This window comes from Mastigoproctus giganteus, chromosome 11, assembly GCF_048544385.1.
Source record: "Mastigoproctus giganteus isolate SK-2022 chromosome 11, ASM4854438v1, whole genome shotgun sequence".
NCBI lineage: Eukaryota > Metazoa > Arthropoda > Arachnida > Uropygi > Thelyphonidae > Mastigoproctus > Mastigoproctus giganteus.
The window spans coordinates 17,522,003-17,548,492 of NC_143585.1; the positions used below are offsets into that span (position 1 = coordinate 17,522,003).

The 26,490-nt window shown below is 37.5% G+C and overlaps 1 protein-coding gene across 5 annotated transcripts in view; it reads left to right on the top strand.

The window, feature by feature from the left end:
- LOC150077751 (cell adhesion molecule Dscam1-like) overlaps positions 1–26,490 on the top strand; it is a 351,950-nt gene that overhangs the window by 225,342 nt on the left and 100,118 nt on the right. For all 5 annotated transcript variants that reach the window (XM_090385498.1, XM_090385494.1, XM_090385495.1 and 2 more), the window contains exons 13-16: positions 4,173–4,320; positions 13,928–14,076; positions 17,173–17,304; positions 24,664–24,831. In XM_090385498.1, the coding sequence (XP_090241624.1) occupies positions 4,173–4,320; positions 13,928–14,076; positions 17,173–17,304; positions 24,664–24,831 (597 nt within the window). The remainder of the gene's footprint in view (positions 1–4,172; positions 4,321–13,927; positions 14,077–17,172; positions 17,305–24,663; positions 24,832–26,490) is intronic.

Below are 26,490 nucleotides of genomic sequence, written 5' to 3' on the forward strand. Positions count from 1 at the left end.
CATCTAAGGCTATAATGTGCCAAGTCAAACATTTGATCAGAACAGAGTATAACAAGCTCATCGCTCCACAGAACTGGTTTACCCAGCATTTATTGTGCAATGCAAAATAAAAACAAAGCTGTGGAGCTACATATGCAGTTTGTTCATTCAGACCTCAACCCCTTTTGACATCTTAAACTCCTTGTTGATGTTTAGCAAGCATTTTCTGAAGAGACTGTCTTATGACGTTTGAAGCACACTTGAAGTGCATCTGTAATACATGAAGTACACTTGATGTACATCTGGTCATCTGGAATGAATTGTGCTCTCTTCCTGTGCATTGCTGGATGGTGATTGTACTGTAACAGTTTGATTTCACGATAACATCACCAATGGTCAACTTTGGATGGTGTGGGCTGTCAGCAATTGCACAAATTGACAAGCTAGAAACATGACATCCAGTGACAGCCCCCATCTTTAAATCAGTCAATTTGGCTGCATGTCCCTTGACAAGAACAAGTAGGAGCAACATAAAAAGGTGCCTGGGGTAGATGGGATCTATCTAATTATATTAACAGAGGCAGCAAAGGAGGTAAGCAAAGCCCTTAGCCATAATTATGAGAGGATTTTGGATTCAGGGGAAGTCCTCATGGACTGGAGTTGCATGAATGTATCTCTAATGAAAGACTTCACAAAGTCAGATCAATGGGTGACATAAGATAACAGACCTGTTATCTTAACTCTGTTCCAGGAAAAATAGTCTCTGGTTAAAGATGTAATGCAGGATCATCCAGACAAGAATGCACTTATACTTATAAAGTAAACTGTAAGCAAAATGCCTTGTCTATATAAAACAATATGTAAAGATATTTTAAACAAAAAATATTTACTCTCAGTTTTATTTGTAGATGAACTCCATTCTTCTCTCTTTGCTAGTACTAAAAATATCAATCACTTTTTCGTAGAAATTGTAAGTCGGACTTTGCTCCATTTTAATTAATCTTTCCTTTTCAATGGAAATTAAAGCAAGTGACAAAAGCCTTTCATTTTTCATTCTATTTCTGGTGAGGCTTTTGATTCTTTTCAAAGCTAAAAATGACCTCTCAACAGAAACTGTTGTAGCTGGGATTGTTAATATCAATTGCAGCAGCTTCACCGCTTCAGGGAACATTTGTTCGAGTCCATTTTGAAACACGAAAGCAAGCAAATTTTGAATTGATTTATCCTGTAATGCATTATAAATTCCAGCTATATCAGTTTTGAGTCTTATGACATCGAAGACATCACCATAATTCTTTTCTAAACTTTCTAATGCATCCATATCAATTTGACTAGCTAGTTTTTGAAACTTTTAGTATTGACTAATGAAATAAATCAGAAATTTTTAAACCTTAAGTGCAGTACCACACAGTTGGTACATTTCTCTGGGGTTACTTCTACCCATATGCAGTACTTTGCATTTGTCAATGTTAAACTCCAGTTGCCACTTATGAGCCCATCTGCCCAAATTTTCTAGATCCTGTTGCAGTAGCACACTGTCATCAACAACCCTGCCAACCTTTGTATCACCTGCAACTTTGACACTAAGCCTGATAAATATACAAAACAACAGTGGACCCAACACCAAACCCTGTGGGATTCCACTAATAACTTGCATAGTGCGGTTTCGAACAGCACAGGTTTCTCTATAGCACGGTTTACAAATTGACCTGCCCACACATTTATTGCGAAGCGATGTTGTGCCACATGGGGGCGCACACCATGTGGGTATGCACCCCCCTGTGTGTGCTCCACATGAGCATTGTACTGATTGAATAAACCTTCCCGAGTGAAATAAGCTTCATCCATGAACAAAACATAGGCTGGAAAATTCAAGTCTTGAACACTTTCTTGGAGAAACTACTGCACAAAAGCCACATGTGCAGGATGATCTTGGACGAGCAGTAACTGAACCCTTTGGAGACGAAAGGGGTGTAAGGAATTGTCATGCCAGACACGCTGTACGCTGCAACGAGACACTCCTAAGACAGAGGCAGTGGCACATGTGCTTGTAGTAGGATTATTCTGGACGGAATTCAACACACTTTCTTCCATGGCAGGATTTTGCGTCAAACGTGGTCTGCTCGCACTACTCCTGTTACCTCTAAATGACCCATAATTGCACAAATTTTGATGCACACGTGCAAACAAACGGTGGTCCGGTACCTGTCTGTCTGGGAAGCGTTCTCCATAAATTCGTTGAGTGGCTTGTCCATTGCCCTCTGCTAATTCATACACTAGGTGCATGTCTGCCAGCTCACAGTTTGTATATCGATGCATGCTCTTCGTGCAGCGACTACTGCTTGAATGAGTAAACCAGAAATTTTTCCTCTCGCAAACTGATGAACAGCGCCTTGTACCGACTTATGGTGACGTTTCCAGTTATGGGTTCCTATGCGATTCACATTCCTTTAGATGTTACCTACCTCCCCTAAATGTTTGTACCAATATTTTTGAGACACCCTATATATATACAGGCATACCTCGAATAATGAATAGGATGCGTTCCACGAAATTACTTCGTTAAGTGAAACTTCGTTTTCAGAGGTAAAAATACTATGGCCAGAATAGGGATACGTTCCTATGTAAAGAAAATGAAAAGCTTTTTTTTTCGAACAAAGAAAAGTTTTATTAAATAAACATTCAACTTACAAAGTGAAATCACATTTTAAAATATGAGTCTAAAGTTGATTGCTTATGCTTTTTTTCTCTTTCATTTAACAATTGCCTATACGGAGTTATTGCATTTAACACTGATCGCTTAACAATAAAACGTCTTCCTAAATCAGGATCATTTTCACTAAAAAAATTTAAACGTTTTCAATGTCATTTAAGCAGCTTTTTAAATCTTTGTTTGTTAACACTTTTTCGGCAGGAACTTCTTTAACTTCGTCTTCATTATCTTTGTCTTCGTTGCCAACAAGGTTTTCTAAATCTTCCACTGAAAAACCATCATCTTCTGCATTCAATAAATTTCTAACATCCTCTTCATCGACATTTTCGAAACCTATTGATTGAGCCATCTGGATAACTTAATTTCTAATTTCTTGGATGCTATTTTCTTCTTCTAGTACAACTTCTGGCCATATTTTGCGCCAAACTCCATTTAAGCATTTCTTAGTGACTTCTTTCCAAGAACTATCAATGTTTTCAATTGCCTTTTTAATGGTGTAGGTTTTCCAAAAAGTTTTAACTGTCATTTCCTCTTTATCCTCTAGTTCAGTTAAATTGCTTAATGTTCGACGCAGATAATAAGCTTTAAATGATGCTATCACTCCCTGATCCAATGGTTGAATCAGAGAAGTTGTGTTTGCTGGAAGAAACACAACTTTGACAGGAATGCATGTGTCCAACGTGTTAAGATCAGTAGGATGTCCCGGAGCATTGTCTAACAACAAAAGAGCTTTTTCTTCAAAGTTGTTTTTTTGACAATACCGTTTTACTTCAGGACAAAAGTGGTTAACAAACCAATCAGTAAATAACTCCTTGGTAACCCACGCTTTTCTATTTGCTTTCCATATTACAGGTAAATTCATTTTTATGTTACCTTTTAACGCCCTCGGATTTTCTGAATGGTAAACTAATAACAATTTTAATTTATAATCGCCAGAGGTATTTGATCGAAAGAGTAACATTAAACGGTCTTTGGCTGCTTTGAACCCAGCAGCTGGTTTTTCTTCAATAGAAATGAAACTTTTTGTTGGTAGCCATTTCCAGAACATACCGCTTTCGTCAACACTGAACACCAAATTTGGTGGAAAATTTTCACGTTCAATTATTTCCTTTAGTTTTTCTGAAAACTTATTCGCGGCTTCTCCTGTTAATTTTACACTATGAACCCTGGCCCGTTTTTTAAATTTCTCGAACCAACCACGAGAAGCCCAAAAGGTTTCCGTAATTTCGTCAGTTTGTTTAGATTTCAGGTGATTAAACTGGAATATTTTTTTTTATGTTAAATGGGGCTTGAAATTGCGGACTTCGTTATATCGAAGCTTCGTTATCAGAGGTAACGTTAACCGAGGTATGCCTGTATATATATATGTGTGTGTGTGTGTGTGTTATTTTATAAAAAAATAAGATATAATAATTTCACTTTTATTTTTAAGTAATATTGATTATTTATATATTTAACCGATTCGTTATTCATTTTTAAGTTCCACCAAGGTTAGAAACCAATTTTCTAAGTCAATCTGCAGTGAAAGGAGAGGATATTACATTAAGATGTGAAGCTACAGGTGAACTACCACTTACTGTAAATTGGGAAAAAGATAAACAGTCCTTGGATATCACTACAAATAAAAGGTATGTATCATATCTAAAAATATAACTTCTTGATGTTTTTTTTTAATATAATGTATATATCAAAAATTATACACCTAGACTGTAAATGAAAGTTATTTCAGATGAAATTGAAGTCCTTATAGCACAATATAAAGAAATTTTGAAATTTATCTTACTTTTATTTTTTGATAATCTTATACACGAAAGTTATTAAAACCCTGTAGTACTCTGATAGTATGTGAGGGTTGAGAATATATTAGTTGTGATCAGATTTATTTCTGTAGATTGTAATTTTCAGGAAATACATATAGGAAGGTTGCTGCAAAAATGGTAGTAGTAGAAAGGATAAACGAGGAAGCGGAAAAGTTAGTATTTAGTTTTAATAGTATTAACGGTGCAAGAAAACAAGCAAGCTTATACAGCATCAGTCAAAAAAAAAAAATTTCCATATAATCAATGCATTCCCTCTAATGGTAAGTTTGTCTTGTTCTTCTAGTTTTAAAAGTTCTTTGTTTAATTCTTGAATTTATTCAAACTACGCAACAACAGTCAACTACCTGCTGGTTGAAGGCATACTCCTGCACATCTATCCAGCAACTCTCCTTCTTTAATTTAAATTTATGTAGTCTTAGAAAGAGGAAGAATTCCATCAGACTGTGCTTGCTCAATCCATTTAAAGCCTTAAAGACCTGTCATATCTCTTCACAGGTGCCTAGCCTCCAAACAATTCAGTTTACAGAACTGAAGCCTTTTCCCCCTTACTAATTTCATCGCTCTTCTCTGTACTCATCCCAATGGATCCAAGTCCTCCCTAAAATGAGACTTCTAGACCTGTATGCGATAGTCGAGGTGTGGCCTGACCATTGACTTATACAATGGAACAGTTACCTTCTTTTCGCTGCTAGCAAAATTCCTGTAAATCATCAACAAAACCCCATGAAGTGCCCTGGCTCCTGTCTGCACTGCTCAGAGAACTTCATATCTGGTGGTAGTTCAGTGAGTTTGGAGTTGAACTGTGAATGGATGTTAACTAGTTGATGCCTGTGTCGTGAGTGATTTAAAAAAAGAAGCAAATTTGCAGATTCTAATTCAGAAGAACAGTGCCCATAGAAATATACACAGAAAAGGCATGTAGCAAAAACTGAACATTTGTATAATAGGATGTGGAGTGATCTTGTAAGCAATGGTTACTTAATTAATTAATCTGACTGCTCTCTTTTGGATAGAGTCTAGGAGTTTAAGAGGGTTGTGTTGGAAGCACTACTGCTAGTATGTGGGATGCCATGGGAACAGTATTGCATGATTGAATGAATTTGTGTTGAGTCAGGAGCTCTTTAGAAGAAAAGTAACACACCTACAGAAATAGAGAAATTTGTCAGATGCATTAGCATTAGCATTAGTAGAGGCATTTGATGCAAGAAAGCAAGCTTATGCAGCATCGGCCCAAAAAAAAAAAACACTTCCACTTCACCCCTCTGTTGGTTCAAAATACCTGTCCAGCTGAGCCTTAAACTTATTTAGGCTATCAACTTCCACGACAAGGGATGGAAGTCTGTTCCACCAACCAACCACTCACTGGCTAAAGGCAAATTTCCGCATGTCTATCCTACATCTGTCTTTCCTCAATTTGAATTTATTCCCTCGCAGGTGATTATTCTGAGCGAGAGGAAGAATCCCATCAGCATTGAGCATGCTCAAACCATTCAATGCTTTATACACCTTTATCAGATCACCTCGCTGGTGCCAAGTCCCCAGACACTGTAATTTGCAAAACTTAAGCCTTTCTTCGTAAGAGCACCCCTTTGTTCCATTCACTAATCTTGTTGCCCTTCTCTGTACTTGTTCCAGCAGCTCTACATCCTTCTTGAAATGAGGCCTCCAGACCTGTATACAGTACTGTAGGTGTGGCCTGACCATTGCCTTATACAAGGGAATAATCACCTCCTTATCCCTGCTAGAAAAATTCCTATATATCATTGACAATACACCGTGGGCTACTCTTGCAGCCCGTCTGCACTGTCAGAGAACTTCATATCTGCCTTCACAACCACCCCCAGGTCCCTTTCATTCTCTACCACTGTCAGCGTAGTACCACAGAGTTGATACGTTTCTCTGGGGTTGCTGTTTCCCATGTGTAGTACTTTACATCTGTCAATGTTAAACTTCATTTGCCACCCCTCAGCCCATCTGCTCAGCCTTTCCAGATCCTGTTGCAGCAGCATAGTGTCAGTAGTGTCCTTGACAACCCTGCCTACCTTTGTATCGTCTGCAAACTTCGACATTAAGTTTGATATACCATCATCAATATCATTTATGAATACAGAAAACAATAATGGACCCAACACTGAGCCCTGAGGGACTCCACTAATAACATTAGTCCACGACGAGCAGTGTCCATTGATTGCCACTCTCTGTCTTCTCCCCCTCAGTCACCCCTTTATCCACAGCAGCAATTTGCCTCCAATGTCACACTGCTCCAATCTGTGCAGCAGTCTTCCATGTGCAACAGTATCAAAAGCCTTTCTAAGATCCAAGTATATAATATCAAAGTTATTCCCTGCATCCAGTTCCTTTGTGACTGCATCATAGTATCCAATCAAATTGGTCAGGCAAGACTTCCCCTTAACAAAACCATGCTGTGTCCGAGCTATAACTGAAGTCTTGTCTAAATGATCCTGCAGTGCTTATTTAACTAGTGCCTCCATTAATTTTCCTGGAACAGAAGTTAAACTCACAGGTCTATAATTGCTTGTGTCAGCCTTTGATCCTTCTTTGTGAATTGGGGTCACATTTGCAAATCTCCAGTCTGTGGGTACCTCCCCTGAGTCCAAGGAAGCTCTCATAATTATGGCTAACGGTTTGCTTACTTCCTCTGCTGCCTCCTTTAATATAACTGGATAGATTCCATCCACCCCTGCATTTCTTGTGTTTATATTCAACAATTTCTCCTCCACTTTACTCTCAGTTATTACAAGATTCTCTAGCTTACTGCTAGAGTTGAATACACCTCTGGCTTTCCCCTCACTAAATAACTCCTCATGTGTGAATGTCGATGCAAAATATTCATTTAGTTTGTTAGCTACCTGAGCAGGATCATCAACAGTTGACCCATCGATATCAAGTGGACCAATTTGATTCATCCCCTTCCTTCTAGAGTTTACATAAGTAAAGAACTCTTTGCTGTTTTTCTCTTTGCATCCCTTGCCAAGAATTTCTTGTAATCTGCCTTCGCCTGCCTAACCTCCTTTGTAACTTGGTTACAGATCAACTTGTATCTATCATAGGCTTCTGTGTCATGTGTTAATTTGTATGTATCCCATGCATGTTTCTTCTCTGCCACATGCCTCATCAGTTCATCTGACATCCATTTAGGCCTAAACCTTGAACAATATTTCTTAGTTGGTATGTAAAGCCTAGTAGCTTCCAAGATAAGTTCTTTGAATGCTTCCCATTTTGCATTTGCTGTTGGTAACATCATCAGTTGGTCCCGCTGTATAGAATTTAAATACTGTCTCAGTCCATCATAGTCGCCTTTACGAAAGCAATAACCCTTCCCTTTACCCCTAATGGTAGTTACCTCTTTGAGTAACTCCCACTTCAGAACACTGTGATCACTGCTACCTAGTGGTTCATTTATCTGCAGATTCTTAATGCATGAAGAATCACTACTGATAATCAAATCTAGAGTATTACTCCCTCTAGTTGCCTCCCGAACATGCTGATGTAGAAAACAATCATCCAATAAATCCACAAAAGCCTTGCTAGTGTGTGAGTGACCAGCCCCCAAATTCCAGTCAATATCTGGGAAATTAAAATCTCCCATTATAAGACTCTCTGATTTACTAGCCCACTCTATTTCCCTGTACAGTTTCTTATTATACTCATCAGAGTCATTAGGCCTATAGCACACTCCTACTCAATTTTGATCTCCCAATGCTTATGTCACACCAAACTGACTCGACACTGCACTGTCCAGCAATGTCCACTGGCTTCACTTCCTTGGATTTTATGTATTTCTTAACTAATAGCATAACCCCCCCTCCTCCCTTCGTATCCAGTCTATCCTTTCTGTAGACGTTGTACTCCCCAAATTCCAGTTCTGCATTCCTTATATCTGTGTGACACCAAGTCTCTGATATCTCAACGATATCTGCCTCTGATGTTTTGAGCCATACCTCAAATTCATCAAATTTATTTACTAAACTCCTAGCATTGGTGTACATGCAAGTATACATGCACCTATTTCTATTCTTAGCTACCCTAACACAACCCATGTATTTACTTGTACCGCAATGACTCCCAGCAGTCTCTGAAATATCCTGAATCTTGTTTTTCAGGCTTCTGCTCATTCCAATAGAAGCAGTGCAAGAATCTCTTTCACGTCTGCCAGTGGCTACTGTTAATCTATTCGTCTTTGTATCCCCCCAAGCTAGCAGTTTTCCGACCCACCTAACACTGCCTCGATAGCATCAGCAAATATTCTTGCACCCTTTCTATTTAAGTGTATCCCATCCCTGTAGAAGCAATCTCTCCTGTTAACAAGTACAGTCCAGGCTGAAAAAAATTCTACCCCTTGAGCCTTGCACAATCTTTCCAGGGCCGAATTGATCGACAAGGCTCTCATCATATACTCCCTCCTATCGTGTCTGGGCAGAATTGCAGACACTTTCAAATTCAACCCTATTTCACGGCTTTTTTTCAACAGTGACTTGTACTTGTTAAGCAATTCTGCCTGTCTCCTACTCTTGATATCGTTAGTGCCAACATGTACAACTATATCACCTTGTGTGCCCTTAAAAGATGATATCTGCTCTACAACGTCATCAACCTTTGCCCCTGGCAGACATACCCTGGTCCTGTTCCACCTGTCCTTTTTACAAAGCATGTTCCCCGTTTCCCTGACAATAGAGTCGCCAACAAGTACTAGTTCCTTTGGGACCAGCGCATTCTGCTTTGGGGGTTGCCGCTGTGTTTCACGATGACCAAGTGCAAGCTCTGGCGTTGATGTGGGCAGCTGAGAGCTTGATGGCCCCCTCAATTTAGTTCCTTCGAGGGCATCCACCCTGTCCTTCAAGCTCTCTTATAGGCCCATAAGAACGCTGAGTTGTTGCCTGATTTCGATAGACTCCTTGCATCGCGCACACACACAAAGACATCCCCCATGGCAATATCATGTCCCGTACCTGAGTGCTCCACAAACATCATGCAAGCTGTGCATTTTAGAAGGCTGTGATTCAGAAGGCAACTGCCCCCCTCAGTTCTCCTCTGGGCCACAGCACTTCCATTAGCTTGAGCCTTTTGTTTTGCTGCTCTAGTCTGAGTCATGATTACTTTTAATTTAAATAAAATTTCAATTTCAGTTTATATCCCTAACTTATCTCCCAACACAGTTATAACGGGATATATATATTTTTTGTGTCAAGTATTAATTATCTCCGAGTTCCCTTTATATAACTTCCGTATCAGTTATGTATTAATTAATTATGTTACGTTTGTAATCTAAGTCGGTATATGTATTTAGTTAAAAAGTATTAATTATCTTCGAGTTCCCTTTATATAACTTCCGTATCAGTTATGTATTAATTAATTATATTACGTTTGTAATCTAAGTCGGTATATGTATTTAGTTAAAAGTGCAATTTAAATGCCAGCTAAGTTCAACAAGTTTAATAGATTTTACCGATCGCTGAGATATTTTAACCTATACTATACTAACGCTATCTAGGTTCGATATATAACGATCGTATGACAAAGACAACGGCGGGAAGTTACGAACGGTAATCTATGGACACTTAAGTATTAATTAACTTTCAAATCTCGCTGTCTCAATTCAGAATAAACTAACGATCCTTACTAGGTCTATAAGCTACTTACAAAAAATAATTTGATGTAAAAAATATTCAATAAGCGGCTAAATATGGCTAAAAAACGTCTCGTTCAGCAGAGTTGTAACTTGTAACATGTGGATTTGATACCCTTACCGATACTTTTATGCAATTACAAGGCCGAGTAAAGAATAAATACACCAGATTAATCAGGATATCACAAAATAATGCTATACTACTAAATTTAAATCAAAAGTTTTAGAAAAACAATAATTTCAAATCAATAAATAAGAAAAATCCACTTAGCGGCTTTGAACCCGTCTGTGCTTATGCCAAGAAAGGTTAGAAGTCAAGATTATTCACCTATATAAAATTAATTATATGCATAAACCTTGATTAAAGAACTACTGAGACATTGATTATTATGTCTGTTAATATTAGTATTAGTAGTGGCAAATGATGCAAGAAAGGAAACTTATAAAGCATCATCCAAAAGAAAAAAGAAAAAAAAAACCTTCCCAAGTCACCTGTCCATTCCTCCCATTATTTGTTGGATTGAATTTATTCAAACTACGCACCTCGACAACAACAGAGGAAAGTTTGTTAAACAAACGACCACCCACTGACCGAAGAAAAACTCCCACACATCTAACATTAGCATTAGTAGAGGCATTTGATGCAAGAAAGCAAGCTTATGCAGCATCATCCAAAAAAAAAAAAAAAAAAAACCCACTTCCACTTCACCCCTCTGTTCGTTCAAAATACCTGTCCAGCTGAGCCTTAAACTTATTTAGGCTATCAACCTCCACCACAAGGGATGGCAGTCTGTTCCACCAACCAACCACCCGCTGGCTAAAGGCAAATTTCCGCACGTCTATCCTACATCTGTCTTTCCTCAATTTGAATTTATGCCCTCTCAGGTGATTTTTCTGAGCTAGAGGAAGAATCCCATCAGCATTGAGCATGCTTAAACCATTCAAGGCTTTATACACCTCTATCAGATCACCTCGCTGGTGCCTAGTCTCCAGACACTGTAATTTGCAAAACTTAAGCCTTTCTTCGTAAGAGCACCCCTTTGTTCCATTCACTAATCTTGTTGCCCTTCTCTGTACTCGTTCCAGCAGCTCTACATCCTTCTTGAAATGAGGCCTCCAGACCTGTATACAGTACTCTAGGTGTGGCCTGACCATTGCCTTATACAATGGAATAATCACCTCCTTATCCCTGCTGGAAAAATTCCTGTATATCATTGACAAGACACCATGAGCTACTCTTGCAGCCCGTCTGCACTGCTCAGAGAACTTCATATCTGCCTGCACAATCACCCCCAAGTCCCTTTCATTCTCTACCACTGTCAGTGTAGTACCACAGAGTTGATACGTTGCTCTGGGGTTGCTTTTTCCCATGTGTAGTACTTTACATTTGTCAATGTTAAACTTCATTTGCCACCTCTCAGCCCATCTGCTCAACCTTTCCAGATCCTGTTGCAGCAGCATAGTGTCAGTAGTGTCCTTGACAACCCTGCCAACCTTTGTATCATCTGCAAACTTGGACATTAAGCTTGATATACCATCATCAATATCATTTATAAATACAGAAAACAATAATGGACCCAACACTGAGCCCTGAGGGACTCCACTAATAACATTAGTCCACGATGAGCAGTGTCCATTGATTACCACTCTCTGTCTTCTCCCCCTCAACCACCCCTTTATCCATAGCAGCAATTTGCCTCCAATGTCACACTGCTCCAATTTGTGTAGCAGTCTTCCATGTGCAACAGTATCAAAAGCCTTTCTAAGATCCAAGTATATAATATCAAAGTTATTCCCTGCATCCAGTTCTTTTGTGACTGCATCATAGTATCCAATCAAGTTGGTCAGGCAAGACTTCCCCTTAACAAAACCATGCTGTGTCTGAGCTATAACTGAAGTCTTGTCTAAATGATCCTGCAGTGCTTCTTTAACCAGTGCCTCCATTAATTTTCCTGGAACAGAAGTTAAGCTCACAGGTCTATAATTACTTGTGTCAGCCTTTGATCCTCCTTTGTGAATTGGGGTCACATTTGCACATTTCCAGTCTATGGGTACCTCCCCTGAGTCCAAGGAAGCTCTCATAATTATGGCTAAGGGTTTGCTTACTTCCTTTGCTGCCTCCTTTAATATAACTGGATAGATCCCATCCACCCCGGGTGCCTTTCTTGTGTTTATCTTCAACAGTTTCTCCTCCACTTTACTCCCAGTTATTTCAAGATTCTGTAGCTTACTGCTAGAGTTGAATACACCTCTGGCATTCCCCTTGCTGAATAACTCCTCATGTGTGAATGTCGATGCAAAATATTCATTTAGTTTGTTAGCTACCTGAGCAGGATCATCAACAGTTGACCCATCAATATCAAGTGGACCAATCTGATTCATCCCCTTCCTTCTAGAGTTTACATAAGTAAAGAACTCTTTGCTGTTTTTCTTTGCATCCCTTGCCAAGGATTTCTCGTAATCTGCCTTCGCCTGCCTAACCTCCTTTGTAACTTGGTTGCATATCAACTTGTATCTATCATAGGCTTCTGTGTCATGTGTTAATTTGTAAGTATCCCATGCATTTTTCTTCTCTGCCATATGCCTCATTAGTTCATCTGACATCCATTTTGGCCTAAACCTTGAACAATATTTCTTAGTTGGTATGTAAAGCCTAGTAGCTTCCAAGATAAGTTCTTTGAATGCTTCCCATTTTGAATTTGCTGTTGGTAACATCATCAGTTGGTCCCACTGTATAGAATTTAAATACTGTCTCAGTCCATCGTAGTCGCCTTTACGGAAGCAATAACCCTTCCCTTTACCCCTAATGGTAGTTACCTCTTTCAGTAAATCCCACTTCAGCACACTGTGATCACTGCCACCTAGTGGTCACATGCAACCATCTTTCTTCAATTTGAATTTATGCTCCCTCACATGTGTAGTCTGAGCATGAGGAAGAATGCCATCAGCATTGAGCCCACTCAATCCATTCAAAGCCCTAAATATCACCATCAGATCACCTTGCAGGGCCTAGTCTCTAGATACTGCAATTTGCAGACTTCAGTGGATCTACATCCTTCCTAAAATGAGGCTTCCAGACCTGTATGTTTAACCTAGATGCTGCCAAACCATTGCCTTGTATAGTTGGATAATCACCTTCTTAACACTGCTAGCAAAGTTCCTGTATGTCATTTACAAAACCTCATGAGCTGTCCTGGCTGTGTGTCTGCACTGCTCAGAGAAATTCATATCTCACTGCAAAATTACCTCCAGGTCTTTTTCATTTTCCACTACCTTGAGTGTAGTACCACACAATTCTTTTGTTAATCTGGGATTACTGCTACTCACATGCATTGCCTTGCATTTGTCAATGTTAAACTTTAAATGCTATTTCCCAGCCCATCTACCTAATTTTTATAGATCTTGTTTCAATAGCTTACCCTCATGAACCACCATCATTCCAACTTTGTATCATCTGTAAACTTAGACATAGAAACAACAATGGGCCCAGCACTGAACCCTGGCGGACTCCACTAATACCATTAATCCATAACATATATCCATAGCAGTGTGCATTAATAACCACTCTCTCTCTCTCCCTCCCTCCCCTCCCACTCAACCATCCCTTTATGCAGAGACTAGGTGTAAATGTATCACTGAAGATATCTCATTATGTGATACTCATCATATCTAAGCTCCATTTCATGCAGAATTCTTTAATTTAGGTAGTAGAATTTCAATTCTGAAGTCTTTTGCTTTAATAACTTTTTTTTTTTTTTTTCTGTATAGGTACCATGTGAAGGAAGAGTCTTCACATGGAAAAATATTTTCTCACCTTACTGTCACCTCTACTGGTAGGCATGATTCAGCTCTCTACACATGCACAGTGACTAATAAGTTTGGTGCTGATGAAACAAACATTCAGCTGATTATCCAAGGTAAATTGATTACTGTATTTAATAGGAGCTATAAATTTATGTGTAAAGGAATTATATTTACTGATTACTGTATTTCCTAGTATGGAAGAACAAGACAGAGGATGTATCAACCTTTAATGTAAATATTGATGTATTTTTTCTTTTATATATTCCTCATGTAGAGAATTACAGTATTTACAATTTACATTGCTATTTCTGATTATTACAGTGTTAATACTCTCTGCTTTTAAAGTTTCTGGTCACTTTCATTCTCCACTACCCTGAGTGTAACACCACCCAGCTGGTACATTTGTTTGGGGATACTGTTACCCATATGAAGTACTTTGCATTTGTCAATGTTAAACTTCAGTTGCCACTTCTCAGCCCATGTGCCCAACTTTTCCAGATCCTGTTGCAGCAGCATACTGTTATTAACAACACTGTCAACCTTTGTATCACCTGCGAACTTTGACATTAAGCTTGATTTACCTTCATCAGTATCATTAATAAATACAGAAAACAACAATGGGGACTCCACTAATAACATTAGTCCACAAAGAGCAGTGTCCATTGATTACCAGTCTCTGTCTTCTCCCACTCAACCATCCCTTTATCCAAAGCAGCAATTTGCCTCCAATGCCACACTGCTCCAATTTGTGCAGCAGTTTTCCATGTGCAACAGTATCAAAAGCCTTTCTAAGATCCAAATATATGATATCAAAATTATTCTTTGCATCCAGTTCTTTTGTGACCACATCATAGTATCCAATCAAATTAGTCAGACAACACTTCCCCTTAACAAACCCATACTGTGTCCGAGCTATAACTGAAGTCTTGTCTAGATGATCCTGCAGTGCTTCTTTAACCAGTGACTCCATTATTTTCCCTGGAACAGAAGTCAAACTAGCAGGTCTGTAATTAGTCATGTCACCCTTTTCATTCCCCTTTGTGAATTGGAGATACATTTGCACATCTCCAGTCTGTGGGGACTTCCCCTGGGTCCAAAATTGCTCTCATAATTATGGCTAAGGGTTTGTTTACTTCCTTTGCCATCTCCTTTAATATAACTGGATAGATCCCATCTACCCAGATGTCTTTCTTATGTTTAACTTTAACAATTTCTCCTCCACTTTGCTCTCTCAGTTATTGCAAAATCATTTAACTCCTTGTTAGAGTTTCATAAACATCTGGCCCTCTCCTCATTGAATAACTCCTCAAGTGTGAATGTAGATGCAAAATACTCATTTAGTTTGGCAGCTATCTGAGAATGATCATCTACAGTCAAACCATTGATATCAAGTGGACCAATCTGATTCATCTCCTTCCTATAAGAGTTTATATAAGTAAATCTGTCTTTTCGTGCATTCTTTGCCAAAGATTTCTCATAATCTGCCTTCACTTGCCTAACCTCGTTTGTGATTTGATTACAGACTAGCTTGTATCTAACATAGGCCTCTGTGTTGCCTGATAATTTATATGCATCCCATGCATTTTTCTTCTCTGCCACGAGTCTCATTAGTTCATCTGACATCCATTTGGGCCTAAACCTAGAACAGTATTTCTTAGTTGGAACAAAAATCCTAATAGCTTCCAAAATTACTTCCTTAAATGCTTCCTATTTAGAATTTGCTGTTGGTAACAACATCAGTTGGTCCCATTGTATGCAACTTAAAAAATCTCTGAGACCACTGTATTCACCTTTATGAAAATGAAAAACTCTTCCCTTTGCCCCTGACGGTAGTTACATCTTTATGTAAATCCCACATCAGTACACTGCGATCACTGCTACCTAGTGGTTCCTTTATCTGTACATTCTTAATGCATGAATAATTCCTGCTGATAATCAGATCAAGGGTGTTACTCCCTCTTGTTGCCTCTCTAACATGCTGCTAACATACATTAGAGATACAAATAGTATTAATATTGGCAAAATGATGAAAAGAAACAAAACTTATAGAGTTGCAGAAAAAACAAACCTTTTACTCACTTCATTTGCTCATATATTTTAATAATTTTCCTAAACCTTTAATTTTTTTTAAACTGCCTACTTCCAAAAATAATATGTTAAAGTTTATTCCAGCAAACAATCACACTCTGGCTGAATACAAATTTCCAATGATCTATACTTCAGCCATCCATTTTCAATTTCAATTTCAGCCATCAGTGCCATGAGGAGGTGGGCCACAGCTATAGTCATATCATACCAATGTATGGACAAATCCCCACATCCACCAGAGGTTCTGCTATACTAGTAGATGCCAGCAAAAAGTACCAGAAATATCCCACACCATACAAAACTATGATCTGGAATTATTGCAATCCAAATGCAGCACCTTGCATTTATTAATGTCAAACTCAGGTGCTACTATTAGCCTATCTACCTAATTTATCCAGGTCTTGTTGGGGTATACTCTGATTAATGTCATTAACAATCCTGCTAACTTTTGTATCATCAGCAAACTTAGATATTAAACTTCATATGGCTTCCTAATTATCTTTCGTAAATACTAAAGATGGTAAGAGGTCCAGCACAAAGTCCTTTATGGACTTCACTAATAACATTGATCCACAAAGTTCAGTAGCCATTTATAACTACTGTCTCCTGCTACCCCTTTATCCATAGCATTAACACCAGTTATTGTCATTGAAGAGAAGCAGCAATTTTTGCTGATAAAATTCCTGCATCCCCAATACTTACCTCAAAACAATAAATATTTATCTCAACATAATAAATATATATTTTGTTTATTGATTTATCCTAACTTCAGTTAATACTGAGTATTATAAAATTAAGATTGATTTAATCAAATCCTGGAAAAGCTTTGCCTTCCAAAACTATGCTGCTTTTCATTTCCTTTTTTTTTGTCACAGTTAAGGATCAAATATCCACAATTTAATAAATATTTATTAAAAGTTTAATTTTGAGACTTAATATTTGCAATTCAAGAGCAATTCTTGATGCTCACAATAAGTTTTGATTTCTGCTAATCTCATTAATATATTTTAGATATCAAATTAGGACAACTTAAAAGCATATAAGTAAATGAAAAAAGTTGGCATAATATCAAAACAGTCTTTTGTGTCATGAATTATAATTAAGGAATAATATATTTTTAGAGGCCCCTGCACCCCCTGTTGATCTAAAAGTGAAAGATTTGACAAGTCGCACAGTTACAGTGATGTGGAGTCCTTCTTTCAGTGGAAACAGTCCTATAACAAAGTTTATTCTACAGTACAAGGATAGTACAGGCAAGCTTCTTGTTTTAATAAAGACATCCAACAGAATTTTTAAAATAACATTTATTATGCTCTGTTCAAACAAAGAGTAATTAGGAAATGAATCAAGTAATTACCTGTTTTAATGGAGTTACCTCATTGAAAAAGGTATGGGTTATTAATCCACATTTTTTTTTTTGAAAGTGCTTACTCAGTTGTTGTTTCTGTGTAAATTCATGTCACATTCGGTTCTTATCTCAGGGTCCAAGGAATGTTTCAAGTCTCCAGTGGAATAGACATTGGTACTAGTATTAGTGGATTTCTTAAACACAAGATTGGATTTCCAGAAATAAGCATGTAACTTGTATCCTGACATAACACTCCTATTGCATTCATGTCATTTTTAGTTGATTTTTCAGGTCTTGAAAAAGAGCATAGAATGGCATAGATTGTGCTGTAGTGTGGTTAGTGTAGAATTCTTCGCTATCATTACTTCGATTACTTAGTTTGATAATAGATCATTAACATGTAGGTTAGTGCAAAAGCATCATTTTAACGTAGCCATCTACCAAAGTAGTTAAATTAATTAATTAAATTGGCATCATTTTGGTTATATCTCATATTGTGAATACCTTCACAACGAATTTCCATGGTATTGTACTACCTCGAATAAATAACACTTCACCAGTGGAGAAGACTACTGTTATTTATTCTCAACGGATACCACCACCCAGATGGCACCGTTTCAAAGCTTGTTGGCTTCTCTTCGGTGGGTGGGCAGGTACCCTGGTGTTGCAATAGTGACAACCCAGTTATGAAGTATAACTTCACAATATGAGAGATGCCCGATGGTGTGCAGTGATATAGACTATAAAATATTTTAGGACAAAGGCCTCATGCTATGAGGTAGAATGACTAACATGTAGGTTAGTGCAAAAGCATCATTTTAACGTAGCCATCTACCAAAGTAATTAAATTAATTAATTAAATTGGCATCATTACAAATAGTTGCAAAATGCCATCATTGCAAATTGTCACTATTGCAACACCAGGGCGCCTCCGTAGCCAGGTGGGAAGGAGCAGCAGTGTGTAGCACACGCTTCTTGATTAGACCGCGGTTCGAGCCCGTCACCACCAAATACGGAAAATGCGGAAAGGTCAGAGAATGACCACCGCATATCCCGGAGCAATATGGCCTTAGTTGCTAATGCTCCTAAAAACCAAACAACAACAACAACAGCAACACCAGGGTGCCTGCCCACCCACCGAAGAGAAGCCAACAAGCTTTGAAACGGTGCCTTCTGGGTGGTGGTATCCACTGAGGATAAATAACAGTAGTCTTCTCCACTGGTGAAGTGTTATTTATTTGAGGTAGTACAATACCATGGCAACTCATTGTGAAGGCATTCACAATATGAGATATAACCAAAATGATGCCAATTTAATTAATTAATTTAACTACTTTTGTAGATGGCTACACTAAAATGATGATTTTGCACTTACCTACATGTTAGTCATTCTACCTCGTAGCGTGAGGCCTTTGCCCTTAAATATTTTATAATAGATCATTATTAACTGAAGTACTGTTATTCAGCTTTGCTCTATGCATATCTTTTAACAGTATTGATATAATGATTTGAATATTGCTTCATTATTTCAGAATTTGCTTTCAGTAAATTCTGAAATAATGAAGTTTCTAATAGTTTTTTAAATAAAAGAACAACCCCTACATAAGCTTAAAACCTTTCTTTAGTTAGTTTACTGATTGACATCCAAGGCAGTATTCAAAGTCACAGACTATGAGTTGCAAAGTAGCACGTTAATTACTGTGCTACTGTGATTGAATATTATGTACAGCCTAGTCAGTCCCAGGTAGTGCTAAAGGGGGCTATAGCCCCACCCCTTATGATCAAAATAATATGGATTTTTTTTTTCTTTTTGTTACTAATACATGATGATTAAATCTTAATGATTTACCAGAACCGTGCTTTAACTAATCTCGTTAGAAAATACTAGGACCACCCTTGGTGCAGAGAGTCTGCATTTCCAACTTACAAACTTAAATGATATCCACTGTAAGAAATAATTTATCCAGAAATAAAGCATTTCTGAGTAGGCCATGTATTAAGGAATTTTAAAATTTTAAGATTACTTAATTGCTGTTGTCTGTGAGACAACAGCAATTAAGGAATCCTGTAGGATGCATAGTACATTGGGACTATTTCTAATTCTGAATTGCCCAATTTCACAAAGAAATTGTTATTTATTTAGCACTATTTTACTTTCTTGGTACTCAACAAATCAAGGCTTAAGTGACTTTTAAAATGACATTTGATTGCATATTTCAAAATAAAAATAATTATTTTTGTGCATTTTTCAACTTGAGAGTAGTGGCATTCCCACTGGCCCATCAAATTGTAGTTGAATAATAATAATTTTTCATATAATTTTTTGTCTTATATACTTATTCAGCAAATGATATCTCTTTTTATTTGCAATTGTAATTGCTGTGTTCTCCACAATAGTCCTCTGTGGCAGCTTCATCAGCATAAATATATCTGGCACTCATTTCAAGAGGTCTGGGTTCAATTCCTATCAATAACTGTCTATAGTCCTCTTCAATTGAGGATGTAGTTAGTTGGGTGGAGGGAGTAGGGTTCCCCATGTTCTGAATTTTTCAGCCCACAAAACATGTAATAGCAAGCTCTGGTGCCATCAACATAATTTGAATTTGTGTTTCTTACATTGTGCCGCTGTTAGCATGTTTCAAGATAGATTCAGAGCTGATTCTCCTTTTGCATATTCTAGGGTTGTGTTTTGCACAGCAAACCCTGGTGTTGCACTTTAGATTTTTGAAACACATCATATTTATCAATGGCAAATTAATACACTGCAGTACTGAATTTTAACCACAGAATAAAAGGATATTTAATTTTTAATTTTGTTTTTCTAGGTTGGGTATTCCTTGGGCCATTATTAAAAAATTTTCAAGCAACACATGACTTTATGAATGAAAATAATGTGTGCCTGCCTTTGGATGATATAACCAAGCATCTGCTGTGGCAAATGTTTTAAGCATTCTGCTTAAAAACAGCATATGAAAATACTATGCTTCTAGTTTTGTTGTTCCACTGTGTTTTTGTTCCTTGGAGTTTTTTTTTTCTCAATAATCCCTTGGACAAATTGGTCAAAAATTTTCATGCATTATTCCTTAATTAAGTGAGTTTGTAATTCTAAGCTGTTTTGTATCAGAAATTGTCCATGCTTTTTAGCATATTAGCATTAGCATTAGCATTAGTAGAGGCATTTGATGCAAGAAAGCAAGCTTATGCAGCATCAGCCAAAAAAAAAAAAAAACCCACTTCCACTTCACCCCTCTGTTCGTTCAAAATACCTGTCCAGCTGAGCCGTAAACTTATTTAGGCTATCAACCTCCACTACAAGGGATGGAAATCTGTTCCACCAACCAACCACTCGCTGGCTAAAGGCAAATTTCTGCACGTCTATCCTACATCTGTCTTTCCTCAATTTGAATTTATGCCCTCTCAGGTGATTATTCTGAGCTAGAGGAAGAATCCCATCAGCATTGAGCATGCTCAAACCATTCAAGGCTTTATACACCTCTATCAGATCACCTCGCTGGTGCCTAGTCTCCAGACACTTTTGGATATGAAGCAACTGAAAATTTGGAATATTGACTGTTTACATTTCATGCATGTTAGTATTAGCAAGGGCACATGATGCAAGAAAGAAAGCTTATATAGCATCAGCCAAAAAAAAAAAAAAAAAAAAAAATCCCTTATTTCACCCATCCCCTTGCTCCAAATGTTTGTCAAGTTCTGGCTTGAATCTATCAACTTCTACAACGACAGATGGAAGTTTGTTCTAGCAATCAATCACCTGCTGGCTAAAGGCAAACTTCCACACATCTGTCCTACAACCGCCTTTCCTCAATTTGAATTTTAGCATTAGCATTAGCATTAGCATTAGTAGAGGCATTTGATGCAAGAAAGCAAGCTTATGCAGCATCAGCCAAAAAAAAAAAAAAAAAAAAAAAAGTAACATAAATAAATAAAAATAACCACTTCCACTTCACCCCTCTGTTCGTTCGAAATACCTGTCCAGCTGAGCCTTAAACTTATTTAGGCTATCAACTTCCACGACAAGGGATGGAAGTCTGTTCCACCCACCAACCACCCGCTGGCTAAAGGCAAATTTCCGCACATCTATCCTACATCTGTCTTTCCTCAATTTGAATTTATGCCCTCTCGGGTGATTTTTCTGAGCTAGAGGAAGAATCCCATCAGCATTGAGCATGCTCAAACCATTCAAGGCTTTGTACACCTCTATCAGATCACCCCGCTGGTGCCTAGTTTCCAGACACTGTAATTTGCAAAACTTAAGCCTTTCTTCGTAAGAGAACCCCTTTGTCCCATTCACCAATCTAGTTGCCCTTCTCTGTACTCGTTCCAGCAGCTCTACATCCTTCCTGAAATGAGGCCTCCAGGCCTGTATACAGTACTCTAGGTGTGGCCTGACCATTGCCTTATACAAGGGAATAATCACCTCCTTATCCCTGCTAGAAAAATTCCTATATATCATTGACAATACACCATGAGCTACTCTTGCAGCTCGTCTGCACTGCTCAGAGAACTTCATATCTGCCTGCACCACCACCCCCAGGTCCCTTTCATTCTCTACCACTGTCAGTGTAGTACCACAGAGTTGATACGCTGCTCTGGGGTTGCTGTTTCCCATATGTAGTACTTTACATTTGTCAATGTTAAACTTCATTTGCCACCTCGAAGCCCATCTGCTCAACCTTTCCAAATCCTGTTGCAGCAGCATAGTGTCAGTAGTGTCCTTGACAACCCTGCCAACCTTCGTATATAGGGTAGTTCCTTGTGCTGTTGGTGAAAAGAGGCTCACATCTGAGTATGGGCTTGGCACACCCAGGGTCCTGGACTGGATATCATCATTCTTCTCTTTCTTGGCAACTCCCATCTGCTTCTGACTGTTTTTCTCTCTCAGGATAATTCAGAAATAAATTTTTTTTTTGGCTGGTGCAGCATAAGCCTCAGGCTTCCTTGCACCATGTGGCTAATAATAATAATAACATTTCTACACAGTACTTGAGTCTCTAATTTTAACTGCAGCTGTTTTGCATCAGAAAGTCAGCTGTGCTTGCCCATGTCCAATATGACTGTTATCATGATGGCAAATTTATTTACAGGACTAACTTTTATTCCTATATGATTGTTTTGCATTTCTCTTTTTCGTTCAAGTATGATTTTTGATTTTTTTTAAACTGCCAAGCAATCTTAAAATGAAACTTTTTTTAAGACTACTTAGAGAAAAACACTAATTATCACAAAATAAATGCAGCAAATTAATGCTACAGTTAAGGTTATACTTGGTAAGGTGTGCTACTGAAGTACCAAAATACACTAATATTTAAAATGAAATTAATCATAAAAATAAGAAAAAGGCAAAGCAATGTTTTGCCCTCAGCAGTGCAAATGCATACCTTCTTGCACCCTCACACCTAACAATATATGAATATGCCACTTGCATAATAAATAAATGGAATTACATAAAGACAGGGAACTTGAAAGTACCACCTTTTCAATGGGATGCCACTTGTGAATTCCAGAATGGCTCAAATGAACGGAGGGGTGAAATGGGAGCGTTTTTTTTTGGTTTTTTTTTTGGCTGAAGCTGCATAAGCTTTGCTTTCTTGTATCGTATGCCTATGCTAATGCTAATGTCAATGAATGTCCCTATAGGATCCAAACACAGAAAGGAAAAAAAAAAGAAAAGAAAAGAAAGGCCAAACTAAACCAAAATTGCAAGGTATGCCATAGCTACCACCCTCTATAGGTTAAATAAGCAAAGACAACAAACAAAATGTGAATTTAAATGTCAGCTCAACTAATTGACAGGACTAAGCCAGAAAAAATGCAAAATAATATTAAAAAACTAAATCATATTAAATAGAATTAACATAAATGAATGAGAATCATAATTAATGCAAACCAATAACAGGATATGTTAAAACATACTGAAGAAACCAAGGGTGGTTATGAGCATTCAAACCAAAGGGCAAAGAATGGGATGAAAGAAACACAAATTAAAGAGGAGGGGAGAAGGAAACTAAAAGAAAAGAAAATGCAATGGATTTTTTGGTGATATACACAAGCATGGCCATTCTGAAGATTCATGTAATGACCATAACTTAATTTATAAATAATTTTGATATTAAATTACTTATTGGATGGACTCCACAGATTCCTATGTAATTCTGATGAATGTTTTACTAGATCATGGAAAAACTCTCCACTTAGTATTGCATTTTCTTTTATATGTGTGTTAATTATCATTGCTGAGTCATGTAACATACCTCACAATTTTATTACTTTCATATCAGATAGACAAATTATAGTATATGGAATGTCACAGCAGAGAAAAGATGAATAACCACTGATGTATAAAAAAACTGATTGACAAACCAAAGTTTGTGAACTAGCGTGTTAAAGTTTAAGTATCCACTAAACTATATAATACAAATGAAAAATAAGTAAATAATATACACTTTTATAAGCATTATAAGCATTAGTAGAGGCATATGATGCAAGAAAGCAAGCTTATGTAGCATCAGCCAAAAAAAAAAAAAAAGAATGGTCCCATTTCACCACTCCATTCATTCCAAATACCTGTCCAACTCAGCCTTAAATTTATTTAGGCTATCAACTTCCACAACAAACAAAGGATGGAAGTCTGTTCCACCAACCAACTACCCGCTGGCTAAAGGCAAACTTCCGTACATCTATCCTACATCAGTCTTTCCTCAATTTGAATTTATGCCCTCTCAGGCGATTATTCTGAATAAGAGGAAGAATCCCATCAGCATAGAGCATGCTGAAACCATTCAAGACTTTATACACCTCAATCAGATCACCTCACCAGTGTCTGGTCTCCAGACACTGTAATTTGGAAAATTTAAGCCTTTCTTCATAAGAGCAACCCTTTGTTCCATTCACTAATCTTGTTGCCCTTCTCTGTACTTGTTCCAACAGCTCTACATCCTTCTTAAAATGAGTCCTCCAGACCGGTATACAGTACTCAAGGTGTGGCCGGAATAGTTGCATATATCACCCATAGTAGTTCAAAAAATTTGTAATATTTCTGATCCTTTGCTCAATCCTTCCAATATTTCATATCCCATAATGTTTGATAAATTTTAATGACTTCCATAGTTTTTATTTTATTAAAGTTGAAATTGAAGACATATTTTAACTCAAATTTTCTGGTTTCTCATTGAAGTTATTATAAAAAGTTTGATATTTTTTGACATGTAGTAGACATAATATGACATTTAGATGTTTCCATTAGCTAGCTGGGAAGAAGACCTTTCTCAGTTGGTAATTCCCAGTACTGAAACCACAGCAACTTCAAGGAACCTTCTTCCTGTATCATCATACACCTTTCGAGTGGTAGCCCAGAATGCTTTAGGGAAAAGTGAACCAAGTGATACTGTTAGCGCAACTACGAAAGAGGAAGGTAAAAGGTGCATTCTTTTGTCTCACACATAATTAGTTATAATATTACTCATTGAAAATAAATATTAATAATAATAATAATAATTTATTTATCCCTATTTTATGTTACACTTTTTTGGGAGATAACAGCAAAAAGGAAGGGAGAACACATAAGCCAATGGCTTTTTAGGGGTTGTTCCCTTAAAAAAATTATGAATATACAAATATACAATTGAAAAATGCACAGTTCTAAAATTGTACAGGTAATGTTCAACAGGAAAGACATAAATAAATTGGAGTTTTTTTTCAGCATAGTGGAGAATGAAAGAGACTGGGATAATTGTGCAGTCAGATATGAAGTTTTCTGAGCAGTGCAGACAGACTGCCAGAGTAAATCATGGGGTCCTGTCAATGATATACAGGAATTTTGTGAGCAGGGATAAAGATGTGATTATCCCATTATATAAGGTAATGGTCAGGTCACACCTTGAGTACTGCGTACAGGTCTGGAAGCCTAATTTTGGAAGGATGTAGAGTTGCTAGCATGAGTACAAAGAAGAGCAACAAGACTGGTGAGGAGAACAAAGGGGTGCTCTTATGAAGAAAGGCTTAAGTTCTTCAAATTGCAACTTCTGGAGACTAGGCACTGCGTGGCTATCTGACTGAGGTGTACGACCTTGAATGGATTGAGCAGACTCAATGTTGATGGGATTCTTCCTCTTGCTGACAGTTGTAGAACAGATGTGTGAAAATTTGCCTTTAGCCAATGAGTAGTTGATTGCTGGAACAAACTTCCATCTGTTGTTGTGGAGATCAGCAACTTAAATAAATTCAAGACAGAACTAGACAAACCATTTTGAATGAATGGATCAGTGAAATGGAAAGGGGTTTTTTTTTGTTTTTTATTTGGCTGATGCTGTATAATCTTGCTTTCTTGCATCATATGCCTCTACTAATGCTAATTTTAATGCGAGAACCTACCAGATGCTATTATGAAAGAAGAAAGAATTGATGTGCAGCATCTTGGTTGGGTAACTGAAGAGTGCACAAGGAAGCATGATATACATCAGGGGTGGTCAACGAGTTGATCGCGGATTTAATTTCGGTTGATCACGACGAATTTTAAATATACAGTCATCCCTCGATTTGTGCACCTTGTGCAATGAAATTTTTGAGATGATAGATCACAGCACATTTTGAAGGAAAAAAGTAGATTGCATCACATATTAAGTTGGCCACTCCTGATATACATGAAATTATCCCAAGTCATTCTTAGAATTTTAATAATTTCTCATAGCAATGCTGAGGGACAGAGAATATTCCATCAGGTGAAAAAAAAAAAAGAAAAAACTGAATTCAGGTCTCTTTCTGGTGCAGTCTCATGGCTGTATTTTAAAATGTGTATTTTCTAGTTCAATAGAAAGACTTTGAAAAAATCTTCTTTTTCTCAAAAATATCCTGTTTTTCCTCCTGCTTTTTCTGCAAAGAACTGCCTTTTGAAAAAACCTCTTGTTTTTTTTCTTTTTTAGATAAAAAAAAAAAAACCTCCTGTGTTTCTCCTGCCACAGGGCTGCTGCATGCCATTAGGTGCCTTTATGTAAAATCATATCAGTGCCTTTTCCCAAAAAAAATAATTGTAGACAGTTATTTTTATATATATTTTATAATGATCAGTGAACAT